Source organism: Cebidichthys violaceus, unplaced genomic scaffold, assembly GCF_023349555.1.
Source record: "Cebidichthys violaceus isolate CVI_PGR_0920_01 unplaced genomic scaffold, fCebVio1.0.p SCAF_80, whole genome shotgun sequence".
Taxonomy (NCBI): domain Eukaryota; kingdom Metazoa; phylum Chordata; class Actinopteri; order Perciformes; family Stichaeidae; genus Cebidichthys; species Cebidichthys violaceus.
The window spans coordinates 633711-658595 of record NW_027176965.1 but is presented as its reverse complement, the minus strand read 5'-3'; the positions used below and the strand labels follow the sequence as shown (position 1 = coordinate 658595).

General features: G+C 46.8%; 2 protein-coding genes across 2 annotated transcripts in view; one reads left to right on the top strand and one right to left on the bottom strand.

Moving 5' to 3' along the window:
* The first annotated feature begins 160 nt into the window (after nt 1-160).
* Nucleotides 161-5912, top strand: zic5 (zic family member 5 (odd-paired homolog, Drosophila)). Its single transcript, XM_068702127.1, has 2 exons — nt 161-1744; nt 3221-5912. Exons 1-2 carry the CDS (start codon nt 694-696, stop codon nt 3691-3693), a joined length of 1524 nt encoding a protein of 507 aa, XP_068558228.1. The 5' UTR covers nt 161-693; the 3' UTR covers nt 3694-5912.
* An 11505-nt stretch (nt 5913-17417) lies between these two features.
* The window catches only part of clybl (citrate lyase beta like), a 10972-nt gene continuing 3504 nt past the window's right edge, over nt 17418-24885 (bottom strand). Inside the window, exons 5-6 of the mRNA XM_068702086.1 lie at nt 20645-20769; nt 17418-19435 (exon numbers count right to left, since the gene is read on the bottom strand). Of these exons, the coding sequence (XP_068558187.1) occupies nt 19331-19435; nt 20645-20769 (230 nt within the window). The 3' untranslated portion in view covers nt 17418-19330. The remainder of the gene's footprint in view (nt 19436-20644; nt 20770-24885) is intronic.

The following is a 24885-nucleotide window of genomic DNA, read 5'->3' as shown; positions in this document are numbered from 1 at the left end:
AAATAAATAAATGTCCACACACTTAATAAATAAACTTTGCGCACCGTTGTGTCCTCTCTACACATCTATACACCGGTCACATACATCCCTCCACCAGCAGCGGGCTTCTTTTACTCTCTCTCTCTCTCTCTCTCTCTCTCTCTCTCTCTCTCCCTCTCTCTCTCGCTCTCATCAAATCAATAGTAAAGCCACTTTACCAGAGATAAACTGGGCTGCGTTTGTCACATAAAAACGGACATCTCGGTCATCCACATGCGCCGGTAAAACACGGAGAGAGCCGCGCAAAAAAAAAAAAAAAAAAAATGAAAAGAAAAACAACAACACAGATCTGCCGGTAACTTTGTGAGTACAACTTTTTGGAGTCAACAGCGATAAAGAGAGTGAGGGGGCGGAACCCTGCTGAGCCCCTGCGCTGAACGACAGCCAATCGCTTCGTTCTCCTAACTGCCAGTCACCAAAATCCGTCCAATACCCGCGGTGCCATTTCTAAACTGTATTCCCCACTGTGTCCTCCAACTGTTGTATGTTCTGCCAATCGCTTGAGGACAGAGTGGGAAAAGGGAGCAAGCAGAGTTAGAAGCCGGACAAAAGAACTTATAGAGCCCCTTATATACATATTTTCCTAATGTTTTAGAGAGCGTGGCGGGGTGAGAAACAATCGCGGTGAGCGCGGATGGACTTGTCAGTGTAGTTATGGAGCCCCCTTTAAGCAAGAGGAATCCGGCGTTAAGATTAGCGGATTTGGCAGCGACTCAACCCCTTCCTCATCAGAACATGACAGGCTTCCCGGGGCTAGGGGGGCATCACCCTCTCTCCCACCATGCCCACCTCCACCCTGGGGAGCTGGGCAACGACCCCGGAGTGGCACTCACTCCATTTGGACCAGAGCACATGGCACAGACAAACGCTCTCAAACTTAGCCCGTCTCAGCACATTCAGAGCCACCACGAAGCCCAGACCGCGGCGTCCTTCACTTCTGCCCAGACCACAGTCGGTTTCCCCGTGGCTCACCCCCACTCAGGCTACTCAAGCAGCAGGGACTTCATCCTCAGGAGAGAACTCTCAGCCTCTGCTATGCATGCACTTGGCGACCAGCATAGTTCCGCCTCCTCGCCTCATCACCATGGCATGTTCATCTCCCCAACAGGTGCTTACGGGCACGCGGAGAGCGGGGCCCATTCGCTCTTCACTGGACTCCACGACCAGGCGTCCCCAGGTGCCCACCACCACCACCACCATGCCCTCAACGGGCAGATGCGCCTGGGTATACCGGGGGACATCTACGGCAGGCCGGAGCATTTCGGGCACAGGCCGGAGCACTATGGACCGTCTTCCCTCCACAGCTACAACTCCATGAACCTCAATGTGAACATCGCGTCTGCTCCTCACGGAGCGGCGGGGGCGTTTTTGAGGTACATGCGGCAGCCCATCAAGCAGGAGCTGATCTGCAAGTGGATCGACCAGGACCAGAGTCAGAAGAAGCCCTGCTCGAAGACGTACAGCACCATGCACGAGCTGGTCAACCACGTCACGGTGGAGCACGTCGGGGGACCGGAGCAGAGCTCCCACGTCTGCTTCTGGGAGGAATGTCCGCGGGAAGGGAAGGCTTTCAAGGCGAAGTACAAACTGATAAATCACATCCGAGTTCACACCGGGGAGAAGCCCTTCCCGTGTCCTTTCCCGGGCTGTGGGAAAGTGTTCGCGCGATCGGAAAATTTAAAGATTCACAAGAGGACGCACACAGGTCAGTACTTCTACATTGTGTCATCAGGGAGGGGAAAAAAACGTCGATCATTAGAATCTACCCTCGTGTTGGTCTTCATATCTTAAATGGATGGAGAGAGGGACCGTGCGTAAATGCGCACACAAGCGGGAAAAAAAAAAAAAGTTGTACTCAGTGACGCCTTCGCACCGTCACTTTTTCATTTCCTTTCTTTAAATGTTAACTTTTGTACTACTCGACCAGACGCCGGCGGTAGGCGTGAGGAGGATTACGGGCATATGATTTGTAAAACGTGCTTACGTACATACGTGCAGGACAAGCACTGGAACACGCGTAAATGTAATTATCCGCAGGCGTGGGACGTTTACGCCAGTTTAAATAGCGACGAGTGTGTGCTTGTGTGTGTGTGTGAGAGAGCACGGTTTGCGATATCTACACATTACGATATGTATTTAGCTGCATGCATCTGAGTTACTGTCTGAGGTATAGGCTACAAACGCTGCACTCAAGAAAAATAACCAAAAAACATCCACAAATAAGTGCGTGGGGGTGAATTGTTGGCCAGAGCTGCACAGAGATTAAAAGTTCAAGACAGCGAGAAACGGCACGCTTTGCTCACGGAGTGCTCATTTTGAGAGCTGCTGCTGTTGTTGTTGTTGTTGTTGTTGTTGTTGTTGTCGTCATTACACAGATAGAGAGTGGTCGTGTTTTGGCTAATATGGCTCTATTTTTTTGGCCTTCACACACCCACTAACGACAGGCCTCCAAACCTCACAGAACGATGCAAAATCCCCAGGGAAATACATGAGTCACCTACCAAACAGGTGACTCAAGTCACGAGGAAGTCAGAGCTACACCCTCTTACCGCGTGTCATTTTGGAGAACGCACACTGCCCTCCAACACACACACTGACACGAGATGTAGCCTACTGCATGTAACTCAATACAAAACAAGAGAAATGCATGTTTCCCATCTGAGAGTGACAGTGTGTGTGTGTGTGTGTGTGTGTGTGTGTGTGTGTGTGTGTGTGTGTGTGTGTGTGTGTGTGTGTGTGTGTGTCGAGTTGCGACCAGAGTCCATCACGGTATACATAAACGGCTCCTGGTGGTCTCTTGAGTGTCTCCCCCCTTCCCCCACACACACACACACACACACACACACACACACACACACACACACACACACACACACACACACACACATGCATGTAACCAGAAGGCCTAAAGGCATGTTACACGTGTTCACACTGGAAAATGCTTTGGAACAAGTGGGTGTGCAGCAGTGGTGGCTGCTGCCGCCGCTGCAGTAGACCCCCCCCCCCTCCAGTAGAGCAGCGCATGTTTGGATTTATTTAAGGTGGTATTATGGGGAAATTCAGCTCTAACCTTTGTGAGAAAATGTTTAAAAAGGGAAAAAAAAACACCCCCTCGTGGAGACTCGTTCACTGCGTTCTTGACTACATTCTGCTTTCTCCTTTTTTTTTACCCCCCTCCCAGGAGAGAAACCCTTCAAGTGCGAGTTCGACGGCTGCGACAGAAAATTCGCCAACAGCAGCGACCGGAAGAAGCACTCCCACGTCCACACCAGCGACAAGCCGTACTACTGCAAGGTCCGCGGCTGCGACAAGTCCTACACGCACCCGAGCTCGCTGCGGAAGCACATGAAGGTGCACTGCAAGTCCCCGCCGCCCCCCACCACCACCTCCACCAACAACACCACCAACAACAACACCAACGTCTCCTACATATCCTCCACGAACCCGCTCGGGGACCCTCTGTCGCCCAACTCGGAGCCGCACAGGAACCGAGCCTCCGCGAACCTCTCCCCTCAGGTCACCAACCTCAACGAGTGGTACGTGTGCCAGGGGAGCGGGGGACCTCACCACCTCCACACCCCCTCCAGCGACGTGCCAACGTCGGACTCGGACGAGGACTCTTTCAGAAACTCAGACCCGAGGACAATGCTCTGATGCCCCCCCCCCCCCCCCCCCACCGTTTTTGACCACGTGACTGTCGGACTTTTCATCTGTGTGACCCGTTACAGTGTGTAGATCCACGTCGGGATATTGATCACGTTACTCAACGACGCAGATAATCCACTATTATCTGTCCCGAGGTGACCCCTGACCTTTCCTGAAATGTAGATCAAAGCTGTCAAAATAAAACAACTGGCATTAGGATTGAAATGTAGTCTTATTTTGAAAGGACCAACAACTTTAAAGTGAGCCAATTTCTGAATAGAACTTTCCAGCAATTATTATTATTATTATTATTATTACTACAAGAGCAATATGCAGGGTTTAATCAACTGCCTGGTTTAAGACTCAACTGGTGTGCTGAAATGACATGTTTCACGTGACCTCCCATCACCCCCCCCCACCCCCCCCACCCCCCCAAGCAGTTTAATAACTGGCCTGCTATCAATCACTGTCATATTCCAGACGTTTAAGGAGAACAAATGGTACTGCTCGTTGATGGACACAATTTAGAAGATGAGGTTGTTGTTTTTTCTCCATGTGATTTTTTTAAGATGTGGTACAAACTTTGATAAACCAATAACAAAACAAAAAAAAGAGTGTCTTAAGGGGTTCTCATTCACCTTTTCAGATTTATACAATACATGTGTTTGGATGGAATTTTGTAATATTTAAGAACTATTTAAGACTATATTTTATGCAAAAGTACACAAGTGTTATGCTCGTTAAAGAGTGCGAGTAAGTCCCTCGAGACCCTAAATGTCTACACTGACAGGCTTTGGCCCTGTAGGATTTGTATATATGTAATTGTACTGATGCTTGTGAATGTTGTGTAGTTTTTAATTACAAGAAGAAGAAAAAAATAATGTGGTTTTGTACATTGTAATTTATTTGCTGGTATCAATGTTGTACTGGAACTACAGGAACACCAAAGAATAATAATATCAGTTTTGGTGATGCATAGTAGCCTACCCTGCTGATGTTTATTTTTATTTTATTTTCATTTTATTTTCCTGTTGTTTTATTTTACTTTTTTTTTTTGGATTGTGTTCTGTAAAAGAAGAAACCTTTACTTGAATAGGCTGTGTAATGTGAAACGTCCCTTCCTCGCATGCCTTCTGTAGTGACGCTCTTTCTCTCTGAGGTGCATGGTGCCGCTGTACGTGATGGATACAAAAAAAAAGAAAAGAAAAGATGAACCAGCTATGATTGTGCAGACCGTTGATGTTCAAAATTTTAATTTGCAATATAAATTTCATGCTAAAAAAAAAATAATAAAAAAACAGGACATATACAGTCAATAATTAACAAGTGTCAACTTATTGTTATGCTTAATGAGTGATTCATGAGAGGTTTTGGAGATCATAGAATCAAAGAACTGGGCTGAATACACGGACATTCAGCTGGCGTGATGTATTTTTTACGACTCGGTGTGTTTGTTGTCAAATGTAAACAAGAGTCAAAATATTAATATCATTCTCAAATGACGTGAAAAAAGTGTTCAGCTTCTATCCAGATATTTCTGTGAAATAGTCCGTCAGAGGGAAGAAAAGGCCCAACGGGCCCGAGCAGGCTGCTCTGAACTAATCACGGAGCTAATGGGGAAACCTACAGCCCCCCGATGGCGCTGCCGCTGAAAGGCGGCGGCGGCACAAAGCGAGGCCGAGGCGTGAATCATTCATGGGGAAAATAAAAAAGATAAAAAAAGCTATGTCGACAATACGCAGGGCCTTGTATAGTAGTGTATAAAACAAGCCCCCCCTCCTCCTCCCCTCTCTCTCTTATTTCCTCCATTAAAACGCACAATCTCACTTTCAAAGAGTTGCTCGTCCAGTTCCATAGAATTAAAAAAAAAAGAAGAGAAATTTGACCAGCGCGAGTCCTGCACCACTTCAAAGGCTTCAGCTTCTGCAGAGGGGAAGGGGCCGGGCCGCTTTGACGAGTCTTCATGGCGCGTTAGGATTTCTATGGTGAGACGCTCACGTTTGAATGTGTCTGGTTGCAACAAAAAAAAATAAACCAAAAAAAACCACTAACTGCCTCTAAATGAACCGTAAGCAAATAGCTCAGGGTGCGCGCTCTCTCCAGGGCTGGCACGAACACACCGGTGGGCAGGTAGATGACGCACGAGCCCGCTTAGAATTTGACAAATTCAAATGAGGGAAAAAAAAAAAAAAAAAACAGAGTTCAAACTGACATCTTGTAAACACACACATAAACACACACACACACACACACACACACACACGTAAAATGATTCTGAGCTTCCACGCTGCATCAATTAAGACACTTGACTCAGGTCAACCTGGAGGACTGTGGCCATAAAATGCAAACACTCAATCAGCACTGGAGTGCAAATAATCTAAATGTTGCGCGCGTTTTGCAGAAGAAAAGCTCCACTTCAGCGGCATTAGGACACTTCTTTTTAAAAAGGTGACAACTGTAGGTTTGTTTAGCCGTGTTCATGGGGCTTTATCAATTTTATAGCTGTCCTCTATGAGCATTTCTAAAAGGAACACTTCATCTGCTGCTTCATTCAACGTAGGAAGCACTTGAGGGCCTCCTCTCGCTTTGTGCGCGGACGTTTTTATAGGGCTCAGGACTCAGCCAGCCCCCCCCCACCAAAAAAAAGCATATAGCCCGCTCTTGTAGCTCCTGTTTGGAAACAAGAGCTCCATGAATGTTGCAAAATAAACACGGTGAAAACAGTTCCTCTGGTATTTAAAAAAAAAAAAAAAAAAAAAAAAAAGGAGAGAGGAGAGTTAATAAAAAGAAAGGAGTGAAGCGGTCACCCTTCAGTGAGAAACGCTTTGAAGTAGAACTTATTATCTGAGGAATAGTTTTTGGTTGTCCCAACGACGAGGCTGAATGGGGAAAGGCGCTCCCTTTGTCAGCGATTTGTTCTCCTTTAGTGGGATGCCCGTGGAAATCACTTACATGGGCCACCTTAACATACTGCCTGCAAATCAGTAACCGGCGGAGTCAGACATGCAGACGCCACTTCGGATGGGGGGGTGGGGGTGGTGGGGGACAAAGCGAGAAGTCGCAGTGAAAACGCCGCCGCTGCTTCTCCTCAATCGCGGGGTTGAACGATAATTTCTCAGACGAGCGTGGAACCAAAACAAACGCCGTCTTGTCAGACTTTACAAGCATTATCCACCTCCTGAATGCTGTCGGCACAATGCGCTTGTGAAGTGATCTTCTTTTTTTTTTTTTGGGTCACAAAAGTTAAGAAGCTCTGGTTATTTAGGGGGGAAAAAAAACAACACAAAAAAAAAATCACTTATTTAGGGTCATTTGATCCAAACACCTGCGCATGAGTGGTCAAAGTGCGCGCGGCTCACCTTGGAGGCCACAGTAAAATACAGATTGATGTTTTTGTATGAGGTTTATTTTTATGTGGAGAAGCAACCAGCATCCCTCCACTACCACCACCACCACCATCACATCGGCCCAGAAATCAAATCCAGCAGAACAGCAGCACCTTGTGACAGCTCCGGCTGAGTTTTTAAATATTTGTATAGCTCGGTTACTAAATGGAAATCTGACTTCTCTTCTTCTTAAATATGACAAGTGAATAATAAGAGGTGGGCGAGGACAGCTGGGAATAAAGAAGCAATAGTCAGAGGACGTGGATGTGCCATATTTAGTGAAGGTAGAGTCCGATACGGTGAGAACTGGGTTGACATATAGGCCATGATGTTTCTTTTTTGATGTTGCCTAATGCGGGTAATTAAAATACTCCGGTCACATTTTATTGCTGCTTTTCACCTCTTCCTTCTAAATACACTGTAAACCCCCCCCCCCCCCCAACGCGGAGCGCTTTAATGCATCATCTGTGCGCTGTTAAACTTTGCCGTGACGCTAAGCAGCCTATAACGATCAGAACAAATGATCACACACGCTACAAATAACGTCATATAACTTACACGGGCTGGAGGCCACACACCTGTTAGCCTGCCCACGCTACTTTCTCTCCGAGTGAAGTCTCCGCCGGTCCCCTTCTCTCCTTCTTTCTTATGAACTGTCTTTTTTTTTTAACGGCCTCATATCTGCTATCCGAGCATTCCGCCAGCGGGTTTTCGGAGCTCCCTACCTGCCTACTGTCTTTAACTTCTCACGATCGAGTCAGGAAACTACGCAGCCCGGTCTCTGCTGCTGCTGCTGCTGCTCTCCCCGGTTGTCTTTCGGAGCCGATTTAGATTTTCTTCTAGTGGAAACACGCGCACAGTCTCGGCTTTTATTCTGAAGTTTTTTTTTGCAGCACGTGCACTGACTCCAGCCTGCAGAGGACAACTCGACAGCAAGTTAGAGCAGCGACTCAAAACTTTAGTATTTTTGAGGAAGGACTTCGTGGATTGCTGCAGCTAGGGGGGGGGGGGGGGGGGGGGCTCTCTCTCAATTCCTTGACCGGTTTTCCACTCGGACTGTCGGACGTCTGCAGGGGGAACATTTCGCTGCTCTCCAGCCTTCAGCGGCCGTGGTTTCACCTATTAGCCCCGATGTCTTTTCCCCAAAGCAGTGGCGGGAGTTAAACATCTGACAACGGGCGCACCGGGGGGGAGGGGGTGGGGGGTTACTCGACTGACCTGCACTTGGTTTTAGTTTTCATAGGAACTTCATTAAATCAATTACCCAGTGAGCACATCACGAGTCTTGTCTTTTCAACGACAGAAACATGTTGTTTTTTCTTCTGCTAGCGTCTTCTACAATTAAATATAATCATAACCCGCATAGAACACCATGTTGTGGAGGAAGATGGTTTATTCTTGCGCTGACATTTAGACAGTGTTGTTCCTCACCGTCCATCTCAAGATAAGTGGCGCTAAGTTATAGGAAACCCGCAGTCACAGCAGCTGATCGTTGCTTCAAAGAAGTTCTCCTTCATTCGTTTTGAGACGTTTTATTAAAAACGAGTGTTTCATTGAAGTCAAAGCATAACTGGAATCTTGGAATTAGTTTGTGTTTTAAATGTTTACAACGACAAAATAAGTGGAAAAACAAAAACGGAAATAAACACGAAAGAACAGAACTTACTGATTAAAATAAAATACACAAATTCCTAGAACGTGTTCCATAAGGCTGGCCTTTAGATGTGAAGCAACATTATATTTAAAAACGACTTTTTTCTGTGTTAGATGGAATAAATAATAAAAAAAAATTTGAGGGTCCAACTTAAATCATAAGTATATTTGTAACATTTAAGTAATTATTTAATTGTAACATTTTAAGTAAAAACACTTCCTGCTCACAAACCTAAATGTAAAGACTTGACAGTATCTGATATGATGGATCAGAGTAACAGTCATAATCATAATAACTACTATAATAAATACTACATCTTTCAGGGACGAGGTTCTGTGTCATCACGTTCATCCCGGCTACTTTAAAGTCACGCACCGCTCTGCAGAAGAGCACGATGCATCACTCACAAACTGACATAATATCTGGTGGCTCAGTAACATCTGTGGGGGTAGAGACTTGGTTCCGGTCCAAAGCCCCATCCCAGGACTGGGAGCCACTCCAAGGCAGTAGGTGAGGAGAGCAAGGTCGTCCACGGGCAACCGGCATGAGCCGGGCCCTGTTACCTGGCCCTTATACAGCCCGCCGGCCAGAAAATAAAAACTAAAGTGCAGATAAGTGCAAGCATGCTGCCCCAGTAGTCTCTGACTGAATGACAGGGCTTTCCTAAAAGCCTCTAAATGCAGGATGTAGGCTTCAGCGTACCTGGAACCGAGGCCTGACCAGGTGGAGGGAAACGAGGAACTATATTCTCCATCAAAGAGAAGCAGATGGACTTTTTAAGTGTCGGATATTTTTGATTTGTGCCCAGGGGTGACACTGCTTACAAGCTACCTCAGACTGAACTAAAATAATCAGCTTCACCTCTGGCACACAAAGAACACCCCGTAGGACTCGAGCTCTGTTTTAATATATATATATATATATATATATGTATTTTAAAATAAGCATCTTTTTTAGGTACAGAGACAAATGAAAAGCGGTAGGATGAGCACCAGAAGCCCTGCATTGGTGCTTTTGAAGACAAGCTGACGTGGGGACAGAAATAACAGATTTGAGGCCTCAGGGATTACTTTCACCACCGCGGACCCCCTAATAAAATTCAAATCCATGCATCTCCCTTCAATTCCAAACCTAACTTATCTGAAAAACCTATCTATGATTGATCCAAAACGATTTCAAAGGCATAGTGCCAGTCCACCGGTTTAATCCACCCCCTTTCCTTTGCTTCCTCTTTCTTACCATCACTCTGTCCATTGTGTGGGTCAAGATTGGTATCAGTGTTTGTGCAGAACATCAGATGGCGGTCCCTGAGTGCATCTAGCTTCATTGCAGAAAAAGGTCAGCATTTAGAGTGGGGGGAAATCACAGCTGGGGTTGGGGGGGGGGCATCCTTGGTTAGGAGAGAGGAGAAAGGGAAGAGGGTTGGCGTCCAGGTGGAGAGAGGAGACGTGAGCGGACGAGAAGCGGTCATCTGTGCTAACAACAGATAAGGGTTTGACTCCTGCTCCCAACACCTGACCGTCTTCGCATATAGTCTCGCTCATCGTCGGCAAACTGGTGAAGTTGGTCACCGGTCGTCCTCGGCTTCCCGTCTCACCGTAGGAGCTCTAATCCAATGTGATAAGCCGGTGCACCAGCAGCAAAGTATCCGGTGCCTCCTCCGCCACGCAGCGGCGAGACCTCCGTCCGACTCCTTGGAGGCGACCGCGTTGATGCCAAACATCACAAGCCTCACGCCCATTCACTTCAACAGACTTGCGGTTTGGTAATGACAGATATGGCTCTGGATGGGCAGAAGGAAATGTGGTGTCTTGATGTTTCCAACTGACCAGGGATAAGCCAGAAAGGATGTATGGCTGGATAGGCAATGAGATCGAGATATGGGGGTCTCCATCTGACCGACGGCTTCAAAGAGACGTGGCGTTGGTCCGCCGAGGCCCCAGATGAGGCTTAAGGCAAAAACGATTGAATACCGAGATGACCTATGGTATCAATGGCGTCCAGGAAACGGCTCTCCATCCACTTTGCCATCGCTTGCCTCGAGAGATGCTTTGGCCCTCACCGGCGCTCAAGAAATCCAGTATTAAGCCACAGAACGTGAAACATGTTGAATCAGAGAAACCACAGGCCTCCACCTCATCTAAGGACATGAGCGGCACACTTATTAGGCTGAGCTCTTTCCCTTGCTGTGAAGACACTGATGACAGCCATAATGTGTCTGGCTGTCCCACAGGACACTTAGCTCTGGACTGTCCCGATCACAAGACTAATTGTATAATTAGGCCATCTCCGTCGGGGACGGGCACCTTTTGGCCCTTCCTAGACACTTGCCGTGGTAAATGACAGTCTATCCCACAAACCATCACGGCGTATCCATCTTAGTGACACTAAGCATTGAGAGACGGTCATATTGTACTAACATGAGTGATAGTTGGGCCGAAATCTAATAAGCTGCAACTGTATTCATCACCTAATTATTAATGTCCAGTGTCAACTTATCTGCATGCTTTTAATAACGTTACTTACTTTAGTTTAGGACTATTTTTGAAAGGTTTCAAAGCAGTTATTTGTTTATATGCAAAGGCTGCAGAAGTGAACCGGTCCTAAGGAGAAATGCAACAGCCCCTCCCATGCACAGACACGCAGAGTGCTTATTTCCCTACTTCAGCATCACCATGCACATCATTATCGTTGTCAAAAGTTGTGCGCGGAAGTATGAACTCTCGGTGATAAGGGGCTTTGGCAGGCGCTGCCCGAGGGGGGCAGGAAGAGGAGGCGGGGGTGACGCGCAGGTGTCGGTGCTTCAATTGTGACCGGCCGTGGCGAGGGTTCGGACACCTCTCCATCCAGGAGGGCCCCGTAGGTGCCCTCATTACGCGGTCCCCCGTAGCACCGAGCGGCGTGCGCATGTAGAGGAGAGGCGCGACTCCTTGCGCTCAAAGTCTACCTCTCCCACCTGGCCTCTGTCTGTCTGTCACAGCTCCTATAGGGAGGGCTCCCAATATGAATTATAATAAGCATAATAACAGCCTCGTGGTTGCAGGAAAGCCGAACGGGCTGTTGGCAATGGCGCATTATTAGAGCCAGTTAGGCACGCATCAATTTTACGACGCCTCTGAGATGTCACATAAACTGAGAGCAATAAACTGAGTCAACACTTAAAATAAAAAAAAAAAGTTCATACGCTAATGCTCCTCCGAGCTGGTGCCTTTTTTTAATTATGTATCCGCTGCAACATTGCCTTATTTAAACCTTTGCAGCGCAATCAGTGCTGTACATGTCCGCATCATATTTTATGACGCATGCCCAGGAAATATTATGCTAAACGAATGAAGTTTCTCTAAACTTCCCCGCGTCACACTGTGACCGAGATGCAAAGGGCAAGTGGTGCTTCATTAACCGTATCCCCGTTTACTGTAGATCCCCCGAGTCTCAGAGAGAGCGGATTAATGTCAGTTACCTGTCAGTTAGAAACACCTACAACACGTCATGTCGGCGCGCGCTTTCTGCAACCACGTCGCCTTTTTAGTCGTTGTTGTTTTTTTGTTTTTTTTTACCCAGAAGCACTTTCGCATTATGTATTCGAGATTATTTTAATGGAAACAGAATAAAACTTTACATGGCAGTCGTGATTTTTCATTTATTTTATTATCGTGATTATTTTGTTTTGTGAGCTGCAGTCTTTCAGTTTATGCCAGAAGTTGCACTGAACATCGTTTGTATGTGAGGGAGAAGAGGGGGGGGGGGGGGGGGGTGTTATCATGTTTCTGCGCAGGCCCTAATCTGCTTAAAACCATTTAAACAAACGACTAATTAGGCACACTTTAAACGAACAAAAATTGAGTGTAATTGTTTCCTATAAACCCCAATTAGCAGGCTGCGTGGATTACAACGAGCTTTAACTTCTGAACAAGGGAACGAACACAGACTAGTTGTGATTATTTCTCCTCGCGTTTCAATGATACACAAACTAATAACTGTCAGCAGCTCAGCGGACGTGATCCCCCCCCCCCCGCCCCTCCTCCTTTAGAGACCTAAAAGAATGGACGGCTATGCATGATGGCCGCACTAAACAAAAAGCCAGAGTAACATGGACAAAGAAAACAGCATCCCAGCTCGAGGACCGATGAGGGGTTTCTTTCACTTTTCAATCACTCCTGGTCGCGCCCGGGATTAAGAGAGGGCTCTTGACTCCCTCTTTCACACCAAACCAAGAGTGCTTGTCAGCAACTTGAAGGGGAAAAAGGAAGAGAATAACACGTGAGTCCAGGGTTATCGTGTTTAATTGGATTAGATGGTGTCATGTTGAAGTCCGGAGCATGACAAACAACAGATAGACGGCGAGACGGCTGGGATATATATATATATACACACACACACACACACACACACACACACACACACACAACATCCTTGAGCTTGGGAAACATTTAATCAAGCCGAATGTTAAAGATGATGCTTTCCCTTCATTTAGATATGGATATTACTGATAAATACGACATAGAAATAGTGCACGTTTGGTGTCCCTGCAATAAAAAGAAAAACAACAAAAAAAAGAGGAGTGGACCACGCTGAGGCTGAGAGCTGCGGCGCTGGAGAGGTTTATATTGTCGGGATTGTGTTGTTGGCTGTGTGCTGCGCTCATCTGTGCGTCAAGCAGCGGCAGCAATAACAAGGTGCGCGCAGCTGTGCGTGCAGGTGCGCGGCCTCCACCTGCTCAACGGCACAGAGAGTGAGGGGGAAAGAGAGAGAGAGGGAGAAGAATGGAGAGAGAAAAGAGAGGGGGAGGAGGGGGAGAGAGAGAGGGTGCAGCTGAAGAGCATTGGTTTTCGATGGGGCAGAGACGTACAGACGGATAATCGCCCTGATTCACGTCGTGTTCATCAGCCTGTAAACGCGCAAAAGAGAGTTGGTGATATTCCTAACTAGGTGAAACACATTACAGGTGAAAGGTTCACGAGGACCAGCGTCTATTCGACGTTCGGTTTTTCCAAAAAAAAAACTTGAAACTCTGAACCCTTCAGCCGACACGCCCTTCTCAAAGCGCCACGTGAAAAGTTCCTGAATGTCCCAAACACAGTGCTCTGGTGTTTCGCACCTCTTTGCTCTGAAACATTTTTTTTTTTTTAAATGGGGTGGTTTGATGAAGCCACTGTGGAGAAGTTCACGGAGGATCCTATCGATGCCGTCCAGGTGAACACGGCACAACAAAGAGCCTGAAAAGTTACGCGAAATACGTTTAGCCTGTAGTGAGAGCGCTTCATCACGTTTTCAAGATGGAGACAGAGATGGAACCCTCATCATCCACGTGTCCCCGGCTCCACGTTCTACTGCCTAATTAGCAGCGGGAGGCAGGTTAGCGTCTGCACGTCCGCAGACCTCCGCAGACACTTTATGAGGCGCTGTTACTTTTTCTTCCCCTTCTTCTCTCCCTTGCATCTGTCTGCGCGGGTCACGTAAACTTTCTATTAGTCTGCCTCGTCTGGTGCGTTCAGGGACAACAAAACAAACAAACAGGACTCACGTGCGAGTCTAGGTTGCGGCGCCGCAATTCAATTAAAGAGCGTTTATTTGCGACAGGAATGTGCGCGACCAAATCGCATTTAGACATCCATCAATAGAATACAAATGCACTCTGACGTACACGACAGGTTGTTGTTCGTCACATAATGCCGCTGCCGTCCACGGGAAATAAAGTAGGGTGAAATAAAGAGTGAACTCGTGCTGCAGGGGAGTGGAAGAAATCCGAGAGGGAGACGCGACGACAGATGGACACTCGAGGTACAAAAACGGGGGGAAAAAAGTTGCAGAGACGTTTTTCTGTCGCTCTGTAACGAGTCTCATTACCATGCCCCCCCTCCTCCCCCTCGACACTCTTCCTCACTCCTGGCAACAGCAGACAAAGCGGGCGGGTTTTTAGTGGGGCCGGTCAAGCCTTTGATCTGAGCCCGTTAAGGAGAAGGGAGTCTCGGGGGGAGTCGGGCCAAGAGGAGGGCTGAGGAGGAAGGTAAAGTGCACCTCAAAATACTTCAACCTACAACCGAGTGAAATATCATCCGACTTGTACTTGACTACTTCTTCTTTATTTTAATGGGACAAATACATCATAATTCGCGTACAGCAGACAACTCTTCTGAGGGTAAGATTTAAACAAAGTCTGCTTCATTTCGGTTACATTCTTCTTCTTCTTCTTCTTCTTCTTCTTCTTCTTGTTGACTGCAGATGATGTTAACCCGCCAGGTAAACACACACACCGGGCTGCCCGGACTTCAAAAGAAACGGACCTTCCATAGAACTGAACTCTGCAAGAAGCACGAAGGGGCCTTCAATCATACAGAGAGAGGCCTGGGCACGTTAGGCGGGTGGAAAACAAATGGAGACGGACGCCTCCCCGCCCATCACCTTATGATACTCATGTTGCAGGTGGGCTGCAGCTGCATCGTATTAATACACCTGTCTGGTGCTGGGGGTGAAATATTGACTAAATATCACCTGCAGGGGCAAAACAAAAATAATACTAATAAAAGAAAAATAAATACCTGCATGAACAAAATCAAGTGTAGGAAAATATATTAGGCTTAGAAAAATTACACTGTGTTTATATCGCTGCATCAACAGAAACACGCACGTCACAATGTGAAGGTGAACGTTTGGATTGGACGTCTGATCGCGAGCCCCGCCACGCCGCTGCGTCCCGTCGGACACCTCGCTGACGGGGACACTCAGACAAAAGGGGTTCCTCAAATGAAGTTAGTAATGGTCCACATGTGCCCGATCAGTCAGGCAGCACAGACGGGCCGCGGTGCATTTCATATCATGCAAAACGCACTGGAGGAGAAAAGAGAGAGAGAGAGAGACAGGCTGGACTGTCATCAGAGGGGGGGGGGGGGGGGGGGGGGTAAAAGGGTCTGCGGCTGTAATATTTTATTACACTGTATTTAAAAGACAGACTGCTTTCTGTGGTTTCTGAGGAAAATATCAGAGAAATATTGAGCATAAAGTGTCAGATAATAGTGAGTGAATAGAGTGTGTGCAGTTAGGAACGCTCGTGTGACAGAAAATGACCCAAACAAGATGAATACAAGTAAAGGTTGGAGATTTTATTAACAGTCCAATTAATCCACCATTTATATTATTATTATTATTTTTAATCTGAAATTAAATTTCGAAAAAAAAGTGTTCAGTTCAGTTTTCTAGCAGCTTCATTATTTCCTCTTTTTTTAAATTCTACAACCTCAGAATGCTTATCTCAAAAGAAAGTGAGAACGAATTTATTTTCTTCTTTTCATTTCGAAGCCTTTTTATTATTATTTTGGAAAGCAATAATTGATCATAATAATTAAAATTAAAAAAAAGAACCCTGTCCCGCCTCAGGGCTGGGACATCCTAAAAACGAAGGAGTGACAGCAGCAGCTCATCGCGGCCTATTGGCGCCACGTTGAACGCGTTGAAACAATCCTCCTAAATATTGAAACAGAGTTAATTAGCCTAAACTAAATGTTTTAACGTCGATCGGCTCACGCGCACGTCCCATTTCAAGCCACCTCTTTGGGCTAATAGGTTTACACTTCTCAAACTGTGCTGCAGCTGCAATAACGAGGTATTTTTATTGCTTTCGAATACTCTTCCGCCGCAATTACTTTGTCATATATTGTCATTAGAAGTCTATTAAAACATCAAGTCATTATTCGGGGCGTCCCCGGGCGAGGAATTAGAATAAAACCATCTCTGCCACACGGGTCCCATTTAGATTAATGGAAAAATATGTAAAACATTTCGTTTTAATTTTCCTCTGACAGTGTTTTGCATACATGCATTTTCTCTCCCCCCCCCCCTCCTCGTAATTTATGAAAGCAATCTCGACCAGCACATTACCGGTCTCTGAAATACTGCTCGCAGCCTAATTGATTCCCGTCACCATTTTCTGGTGAGGTTATAATCGTGTTAATTGTAATTTACTCTCTCGGGTGAGTACCGAAGAGATGTGTTTAAATACCAAAAAAAAAAGAAGGAGAAGAAGAAGTAGTGCCGGGGCCGGACTGGAGATTATATGGGGCTCCACGCATAATAGAAACGTCATGTAGAATTACACAGCGGAGGCGGACAGGGGGACGCATTCCTCTAATCTACAGAGATGTCACCGGAAATCTCTCGCGGGACATTTCTTTTCTTTTTTTTTTTTTTTCCATCCGCGAGCGTTGATTGAATGGAGGTGAGTTCTAAGAGAGACCAACAGGACGTTTTGTTTTACCTTTAAATCAGAGACGTTAGTGGGGATATCGCAGAGGAGCATGAGTATGTGGACGGAACGAAAAGAATGACAAACACGTGTCAAAGGAACCACTGGAGGGGATGTTGTGTCTTGATGGGCGTATAAACTGGCCTGATCACTTCCTGGTCATCCTCAGAACAGTTGCCCTTCTCCTTACATCCCCCCCCCCCAGCTTCCTCCTGCTTCAGAGATCCTCCTTCCTGTCTACGGGGGAGAGGAGGGGGGGGGAGACACCTGTTGGTTCAAAAAAGCCAAGTTGTCCCATTCAGACTCGGCCTCCTCCACCTCTGGAGTTCACCTGCTCGGCCTCTTTTGAGACTCGGGAGTGCACCGGAATGGACGTCTTAACAGCACGGAATGATCCGATTTGGTCAATGTGAGACAACTTTCTTTTCATTTGGACACAATGATGGAGGCAACACCTGTGGAAACAAGTTTAATTCTTTCAAATCAAAAGAGAATTGTCATCCTTGCGACTCGCTCTGAGTCTCGTTCCCCGGATCGGGCTGCAACAAAATGATGAATCGATGGAAAGCTGAAAATGTCACGCTGAAGTGCTTCATGATCCAAAAACAAGACACATTATGATTTCAGCAATCGGTACAGACTACTCACAATCTACAAACGATGTCACGCACAAGCAGAAGAATCATCTTTTAAATATTACACCATGTAAGCCGACTTGAGTTTGAGATACAGTTCATCCAACATCTATTTCAAAAGTTCAGCAGAGCCTCTCAAACCGGCTCTGTACACCCACAACAACGTTTGTGGATTTATTTCATGAAAGTCACACATAAGGGCAGTTTAGTCCACCGACCTCAGGGCGTAACGGTAGATTGAGGCGAAAACAAACAAACAAGCTGGATGTGAATTCCTGACGGACAGACAGAAAAAAAAAAAAAAAAAAACGGGGTGAGAGAAATATGTGGCCGGATGCCAGAGAGACAGCTTACTGTCGGGCTCTCTGGCGAGGGCGCAGGAGTGGCTTCGATCTTTTTTTTTTGTGTGTGTCTGGCCTGGCCTGGCACAGACCACAGCCCTGCCCCAGACACAATAGATCATACAGTACTAGAGAGAGAGAGGAGGGGGGGTGAGGTGGGTTAGGGGAGGCACGGTGCCTTTTCATTACCATGGTCACCAATGGCACTATTAACCATTCAACACCCCCCCAATTATCCTCCCATCCACAGTCGGAGAGACAAAGCCTGGGCCCCGGTCTGCTGGAGCAACATGGCCACTAATCTGTCTCACTCCAACATCACACCCACTTCACTGTCTCTGGGAGTCACAACGTGGAGCGCCCACGGAGCGCCGTGGAGCGCTTCCTTTTTGACGGCATGACCTGAACTCGTCTAGTAGTTTTTTAAATATATATATATATATTTATATATATATATAGAAATTAAAGTGACCTTTTTTCAATCTGTGGAAGAGGAAGATGCTGATGAATACATTTGTAAACAATAAGCTGAACATTAAGTCTTAATGCGCTGAATGAGAGATCAGGTAAAGAACACCGGCGGCGTGTGCCGTGTTTACTCTTCGTACAGGTCGTGGTGTGTCCGACGCCACACGCCTTCTCCATCAAGACCGCAGGCTCACAGCTGCCACAGGGCGAGCCGCATGTCTTTACTAAGGAGGCTGACACACACACACACACACACACACACACACACACACACACACACACACACACACACACACACACACACACACACACACACACACAAAAATAAATCGTGAGTTTACGCACTTCAATCTGGGTTTTTTCTTGTTTTGTTTTCCTAAGACTTTGATGTCTGTGAGTCAGGCCTATATAGGCGGGAGGGCTGAGGCCCGACTGGAGGACTGAGGCCTAATGAATAGATCCACAACAGTGGCTTGTTGTGTTTGTTTACCCTTTCGCCCAGCTGCCGCGACCATGGGGATGGGAAAGCATTCATCAGGACCTTGGAGAGGCAGAGAGGCGCACACACACACACACACACACACACACACACACACACACACACACACACACACACACACACACACACACACACACACACTGCAGAGTGTGCCAAAGTTGACATTCGAGAGGCTGCTCAAAAACATCTGAAGGTGTATTAGAAACATAAACAGGACCGAACAGAAAAAGCCAGAATTTCACCACGACTGCCATCGCAGTCAAACCATTTCCACAATTATTAAAAGCATAAATGAAAAGCAGCGTCCGCACAGTTCATAAGCTGTCAAGGTTTCGTCGTGAAACCTGCAACAGCTCCCGCTTCCTCTCTCTCTCTCTCTCTCTCTCCCCCCGTCCGGGTTCAAAGCAGCTTCTTCCCCCGCCGGTCAGTCGCGTGGTTTCTCCGTCACCGCGGCGGACAGCACGAGGATGTTCCGCGCCTGCTTCACCGAGGGCATGTCGATCATGCTGCCGCGGAAGGTGAACGCGCCCTGAACAGGTTCACAACAAGGAGAAACGTCAGAGCAGACGAGCACGGAACAATCACTGTGCTGAAAAACACACCAAACCACTTTATGATAACTACTTTGTGTGTATATGGGGGGATGTAGCATAAACATATGTTTTTAATCCATGGTAATCAACACTAAAACTCATTAATTACAGCAAATATAAAGTTGCAGCAGCAAATGGACCAAGCAGTGTGCAAGTGCACAAACGCAGTCAAGTGAAAAATGGCAAGAAAAAAAAAAAGAACTGCAGGAAGATCTGTGAATTACACATCATCTGGTATAATATAATACTTTGAAAGATCTCCAAGAAACCTCAGGTCAGACAAATGCAGTCAATAGCTGGAGGTGAGAATTATGAAAAACAAGCACCTGTCGTGTTGCGAGACAAAGGGACTGACCCCTGCTCGCTGTTCTCACACACACACACACACACACACACACACACACACACACACACACACACACACACACACACGCAGGGCGGCAGAGGGATGGGTAGGATATGAATCCCTCGGGCAATGCTTAGTGGGAGCAGCCCTGGCAGGGAGAGAGGTGTGGGCAGATTGTGTATTACCTCAGCAGATAGCCCACAGAGCTCAGCACACAGGATCCAACCATGCACTAAATTAGGAACAATAATATTGTACACTTAATTGGCCCAACTCCACCCCCGCCACCCCCACCCCTCTGTCCCCTATGTCGTCTTCAGAGAGTCACCCAGGGGTGTACAGTATGTATTCTCTGGAACTACAGAGGTGTGTGAGAGGACACACAAAAGGACCAGCCCGGGGCCTCAGAGCAGAGCAAGACTCGTCATCCCAACACAAGGCACATAGAGTTTTGTATATACAGTACATATATATATATATATATATATATACAGTATATATATATATAAATCCCCAGGTTTATCCAAGGTCTCTTCCCTAAAAATGCGTGGTTGTTTTGTGAAGTCAGTGTATATTTTAACAGATTTTTGTGCTCTTCTGTTTAAGGATTAAAGTGACATCTCAATGAGGTTGTAGCCTAAGAGTTAAATTACTGGAAATATTCAGTGAACAACCAGGACAAATGCTAACAAAGGGTTAAACTCCCTGGCAACAGCAATGAGCATCAACGGGTAGCAATTTTAGACCAAAACAATACATTGAAAGAGTTCTTCTGTAAAATAATGGAGGTTAATGTTACCTTTCCCTCCTGTTGGTGCTGGTCAAAAGCAGCAATGAGCTCTTTGGCCCACTGGACCCTCTCTTGACTGGGGGAGAACTCCTCCTGCACAGCCTGAATCTGCCCTGGGTGGATGACCTGCTTACCTGCACAGACACACACACACACACACACACACACACACACACACACACACACACACACACACACACACACACACACACACACACACACACACACACACACACACACACACACACACACAGAGGAGACAAAGTTAAATATGCTAATGCTAACAGCGGGCTAGCAAGAACCAATTGTGCTAAAAAAAACATACAGTATTTTGACTTGTTGGCACGGAGATATCAATTACGCAGTTTGTGCCTCAGATTATAACAAAAAAATAATATTTTTTTCTTATGAAAACTGCATTTGAGCTGCATGGATATAAAATAAATAAATAAGGGGTCTGAGAATCGGGGAGGGACTGCAGCTGGCACCGTTCCTGCGAGAGAGGAGCACAACACAGAGAAGCAGGAAACGCACCAGACCGCCAGTACGTCCTAATGGCGCCGAGGTGAGTCAGATGGGCGGCACAGGACCGGAGGGTGCCGTGCACCACGAAGGACGTCAAGCGTCTCCCTTCTGCTCGCAGAAACTCTGCTGAACGCTCAGCTAGACCTCACCGTGTGACACAAGTCGTCTACCGATGACGATAGAACAGAGTAGAAGAAGACACACACACAGGACTGTAGCTATAAGGGTGTTAAAACTCGTGTTATTGCATCATGCATCCTCATTTAAAATACTCTGTGATATGAAGGAAAGCCTGGTCTTTTTATTACATTTTAAACCGCCTCCGTCTCTATAATGGCTCGTTGTCGGCGGTCACATTCCCTCCAGAAGTGAAACACAATCTTAACATGGAGTTAAGGCTCCGTCTGACACGACCATCCCCCCGCCCTCTCCCCACCCCCTCTTAGTTAAAATGTGGGCTAACGCCGCAGACATAATCCCGTGTACGCTCGCAGATCAAACTTGTAGCGATAAGTTAAGGTTATGAAAACGTCTGGTGAGAAACGACGGCTCAGCGTTCAGCCAGCAGGAACTCGACACTTTATGGGCTTAGTTCCGTCGCCGGCAACAAATCCCTCAAGGTGGCCGAACGGGCGGGCGGAAAAAAAAAGATGTTTTAGCCCAAGAGAGAGGAGGAGAGGGGAGAGGGAGAGGGGAGAGGGGAGAGGGGAGAACCCGGCGCCGCTCACCCCAGTTAACCTCGGAAAAACACACAGCACTTCACACAATCGACACACTGTACGGTTACAGGCTCGGGACAATTACTAATGACAGAACGTCGACTTGCAGCTCATGATTAATAGATACCTTTGAGAGGGAAACGGGCCCGGTACAGAATGTGACACTTGTTAAGTCGGTCATTGTGAATTCATGAATGCCTCCGTGTTTGTTTGTTTGTGTGCAGCAGAGAGACTGTCAACGGCACATTTTCTGGTGGACTAACAGCCTGAGGACTCCCCAGGGCTACGCTGGAGTGAGTGAGTGTGTGTGTGTGTGTGTGTGTGTGTGTGTGTGTGTGTGTGTGTGTGTGTTTATTTGCGCAGGCCTCGTCTGTAGCGCTTTACTAACAAGTGGTATTTTAGAAATCGTAGCAATAATGTGAATCTGTTTTCGACACAACAACCTGCGCGTGTTGTGCGCATGTGTGTGTGTGTGTGTGTGTGTGTGTGTGTGTGTGTGTGTGTGTGTGTGTGTGTGTGTCGCATCCTACGAGGATTGAGCAAAGAGGAGTGTGTGTTCCCTCCTCCGCCACCTGTTTTACCTCTGGGCTGGAGACAGGAGCATGTTTTCACACTAAAATTGGCAGGCTTAGAAACACTCAAAGAGGGTGTCTCTTTGTGTGTGTGCGTGTGTGTGTGTGTGTGTGTGTGTGTGTGTGTGTGTGTGTGTGTGTGTGTGCGCGTGTGTGTGTAGGACAACAGGAGAATGACGGAGCGAAGAAACAAGACAGGGTGACTCAGGTGCCCTCAGTAGCAGCCCCATTGGCTCTCCTAAAAAGGCATCATTCATGCCCTCCAGCCAATCCCGGCCTGCCATGTGGTGCTGGCGTCTCATTGGAGGATTGCTATTTAGCAAAGTGCTCTCAGGCGAATGATGGGCAGGGTCCCCGGGATGGAAGTGAAATGAGAGGTCCCTGAGAGCAGGGTATTGTGTGGAACGTTTTTTTTTTTTTGTTGTATTATTTGTGTATTTCTGGGAGGAGAAGGATCATCGAGTCAACAACGCACAGTTTACGGCACATAAAACAGGGGGCTCATGATTCAAGATGCTTTATAATCAAATGAAGGACCCTCCCGCCCAGCAGATTTGATACTCGAGCTTGGCGCTGCCCGTCCTGTCGACCGGTCAGCAGCACCGGGTGTTTGTGTTCCACCGGCGCGTTCTGTGCTCGGTGCTAATGGGTGCCGTACGCGGCTTAGATACTGCCAAGGTCAATTACTGCACAGGTAGAGGCTTTTGGCTGCCCCGTATTATTGCTTAAGCACACCGGGGCCAGTAATAGCTACTAACTAAGATTATACAGAGTGCCCACGGCTTGTAAGCCACTAATCCAGTGCTCTGAATGGTTCGGTTCCATATAAAATCGGACCATTTATTTCATCAACCGGCTGCTCCCATCATTAGGCTTTTTTTTTTTACCACATACGAGCAAAACGTCCGGCTTTGTTTTGCTTGTTTCATGAATGTTTGCTAAAGAGGATAAGTCATTCTGCTTCACACAAACAACTCAAACAGATCATATTTGTAATATGTGCACACACACACACACACACACACGAGAGGAACCCTTGATGCAATCTATCACATTGGAGCAGTGCTTCACCGTACAACCGTTCAGTAAAAAAGGCTCAAGTCGTCTAAAAAACGAAATTTGTGATTTTGGGCTAGACAAAAATAAATTGAATTGAACTGCAATAATTCGGATGTGCACAAAGAAATGCACATTCACACAGCAGAGAGTAGGAGGCAGCAAATGAGGTCATCTGGACAATAAGTTGCTGTAGGAGACAGATTTGATGACGTGGAGTGCAAGTAACGTGTGTGTGTGTGTGTGTGTGTGTGTGTGTGTGTGTGTGTGTGTGTGTGTGTGTGTGTGTGTGTGTGTGTGTGTGTGTGTGTGTAGGCCAGTGCAACATGGAGGGCGTGCTCAGAGACTCACAGTGTTATGTGCTTTTTTATCTCTATTTCTTTCCAGTGTGAAAGCTGACTTATTGCTGACGTTGTTCTGCTTCATTCCCAGCTCTCATATTCGAGGAAAAAACAAGCTCAACATTACAACATATTAAATAACCCCCCCCCCCCCCCGCAAAAAAAAGGATGTAAATACCAAAATAAATATATTTGATGCAGCGAAGCAAGAATGACTGGAATATCCAGTTTGGAACATGCTGTCCTGCCTTCTGTGGTCTGTTACATGCAGTGTGCGGGGCACACACACACACACACACACACACACACACACACACACACACACACACACACACACACACACACACACACACACACACACACACACACACACACACACACACACACACACACACACACACACACACACACACATTCTGAAAGCGTTGCCTGGCTACAGACACACACAGAGCACCATTAAAGTAGACGCTACCACTACTTAAACTCCCTTTAATCATACTCGCACGCACATTTGCACACAAGTAGGTACGCCACCTGAGTCCACACACACACACACACACACACACACACACACACACACACACACACACACACAAAACCCATTCACGGTGGGCACAACAGAAATGTCAGAAAAGCATTTAAGGACAGCAGCATTGTTCACAATTCACTTTAGCAGCACCTGAGGTGTTAAAGAAATAAAAAAATAAAAAAGACAGCCAAAGCAGCCAGTTGTCAAGTCAGACACAACGGTCATTTTGAGGTCAGACCGTCCCTACAATGAACAATAAAAGTATATTAATGTCAAATGAAACGCCAGATGTTCTGCATCCTTCCACTGTGTTTTAAAATCAACTAACTCGTGCATCCTATCCTCACACGGAACGCAGGAAGAGCAAGACGGAGCAACAGAGGGAGGAAGGAGTGAAAACTGAAATGGCGGATTGCCTGGATGACACGGGAAGTAGAGGGAAGTATGTTATTGTGCCGCAGGCCGGAGTGAAGAATATATGGGATGCAAATGAAGAGCAACCACAGAG

Coding starts and splice junctions, on each gene's coding strand:
- zic5 (XM_068702127.1), top strand. CDS start 694: ATGGAGCCCCCTTTAAGCAAGAGGAATCCGGCGTTAAGATTAGCGGAT. Junction 1,745..3,220: donor TCACAAGAGGACGCACACAG/GTCAGTACTTCT, acceptor CCCCCCTCCCAG/GAGAGAAACCCTTCAAGTGC.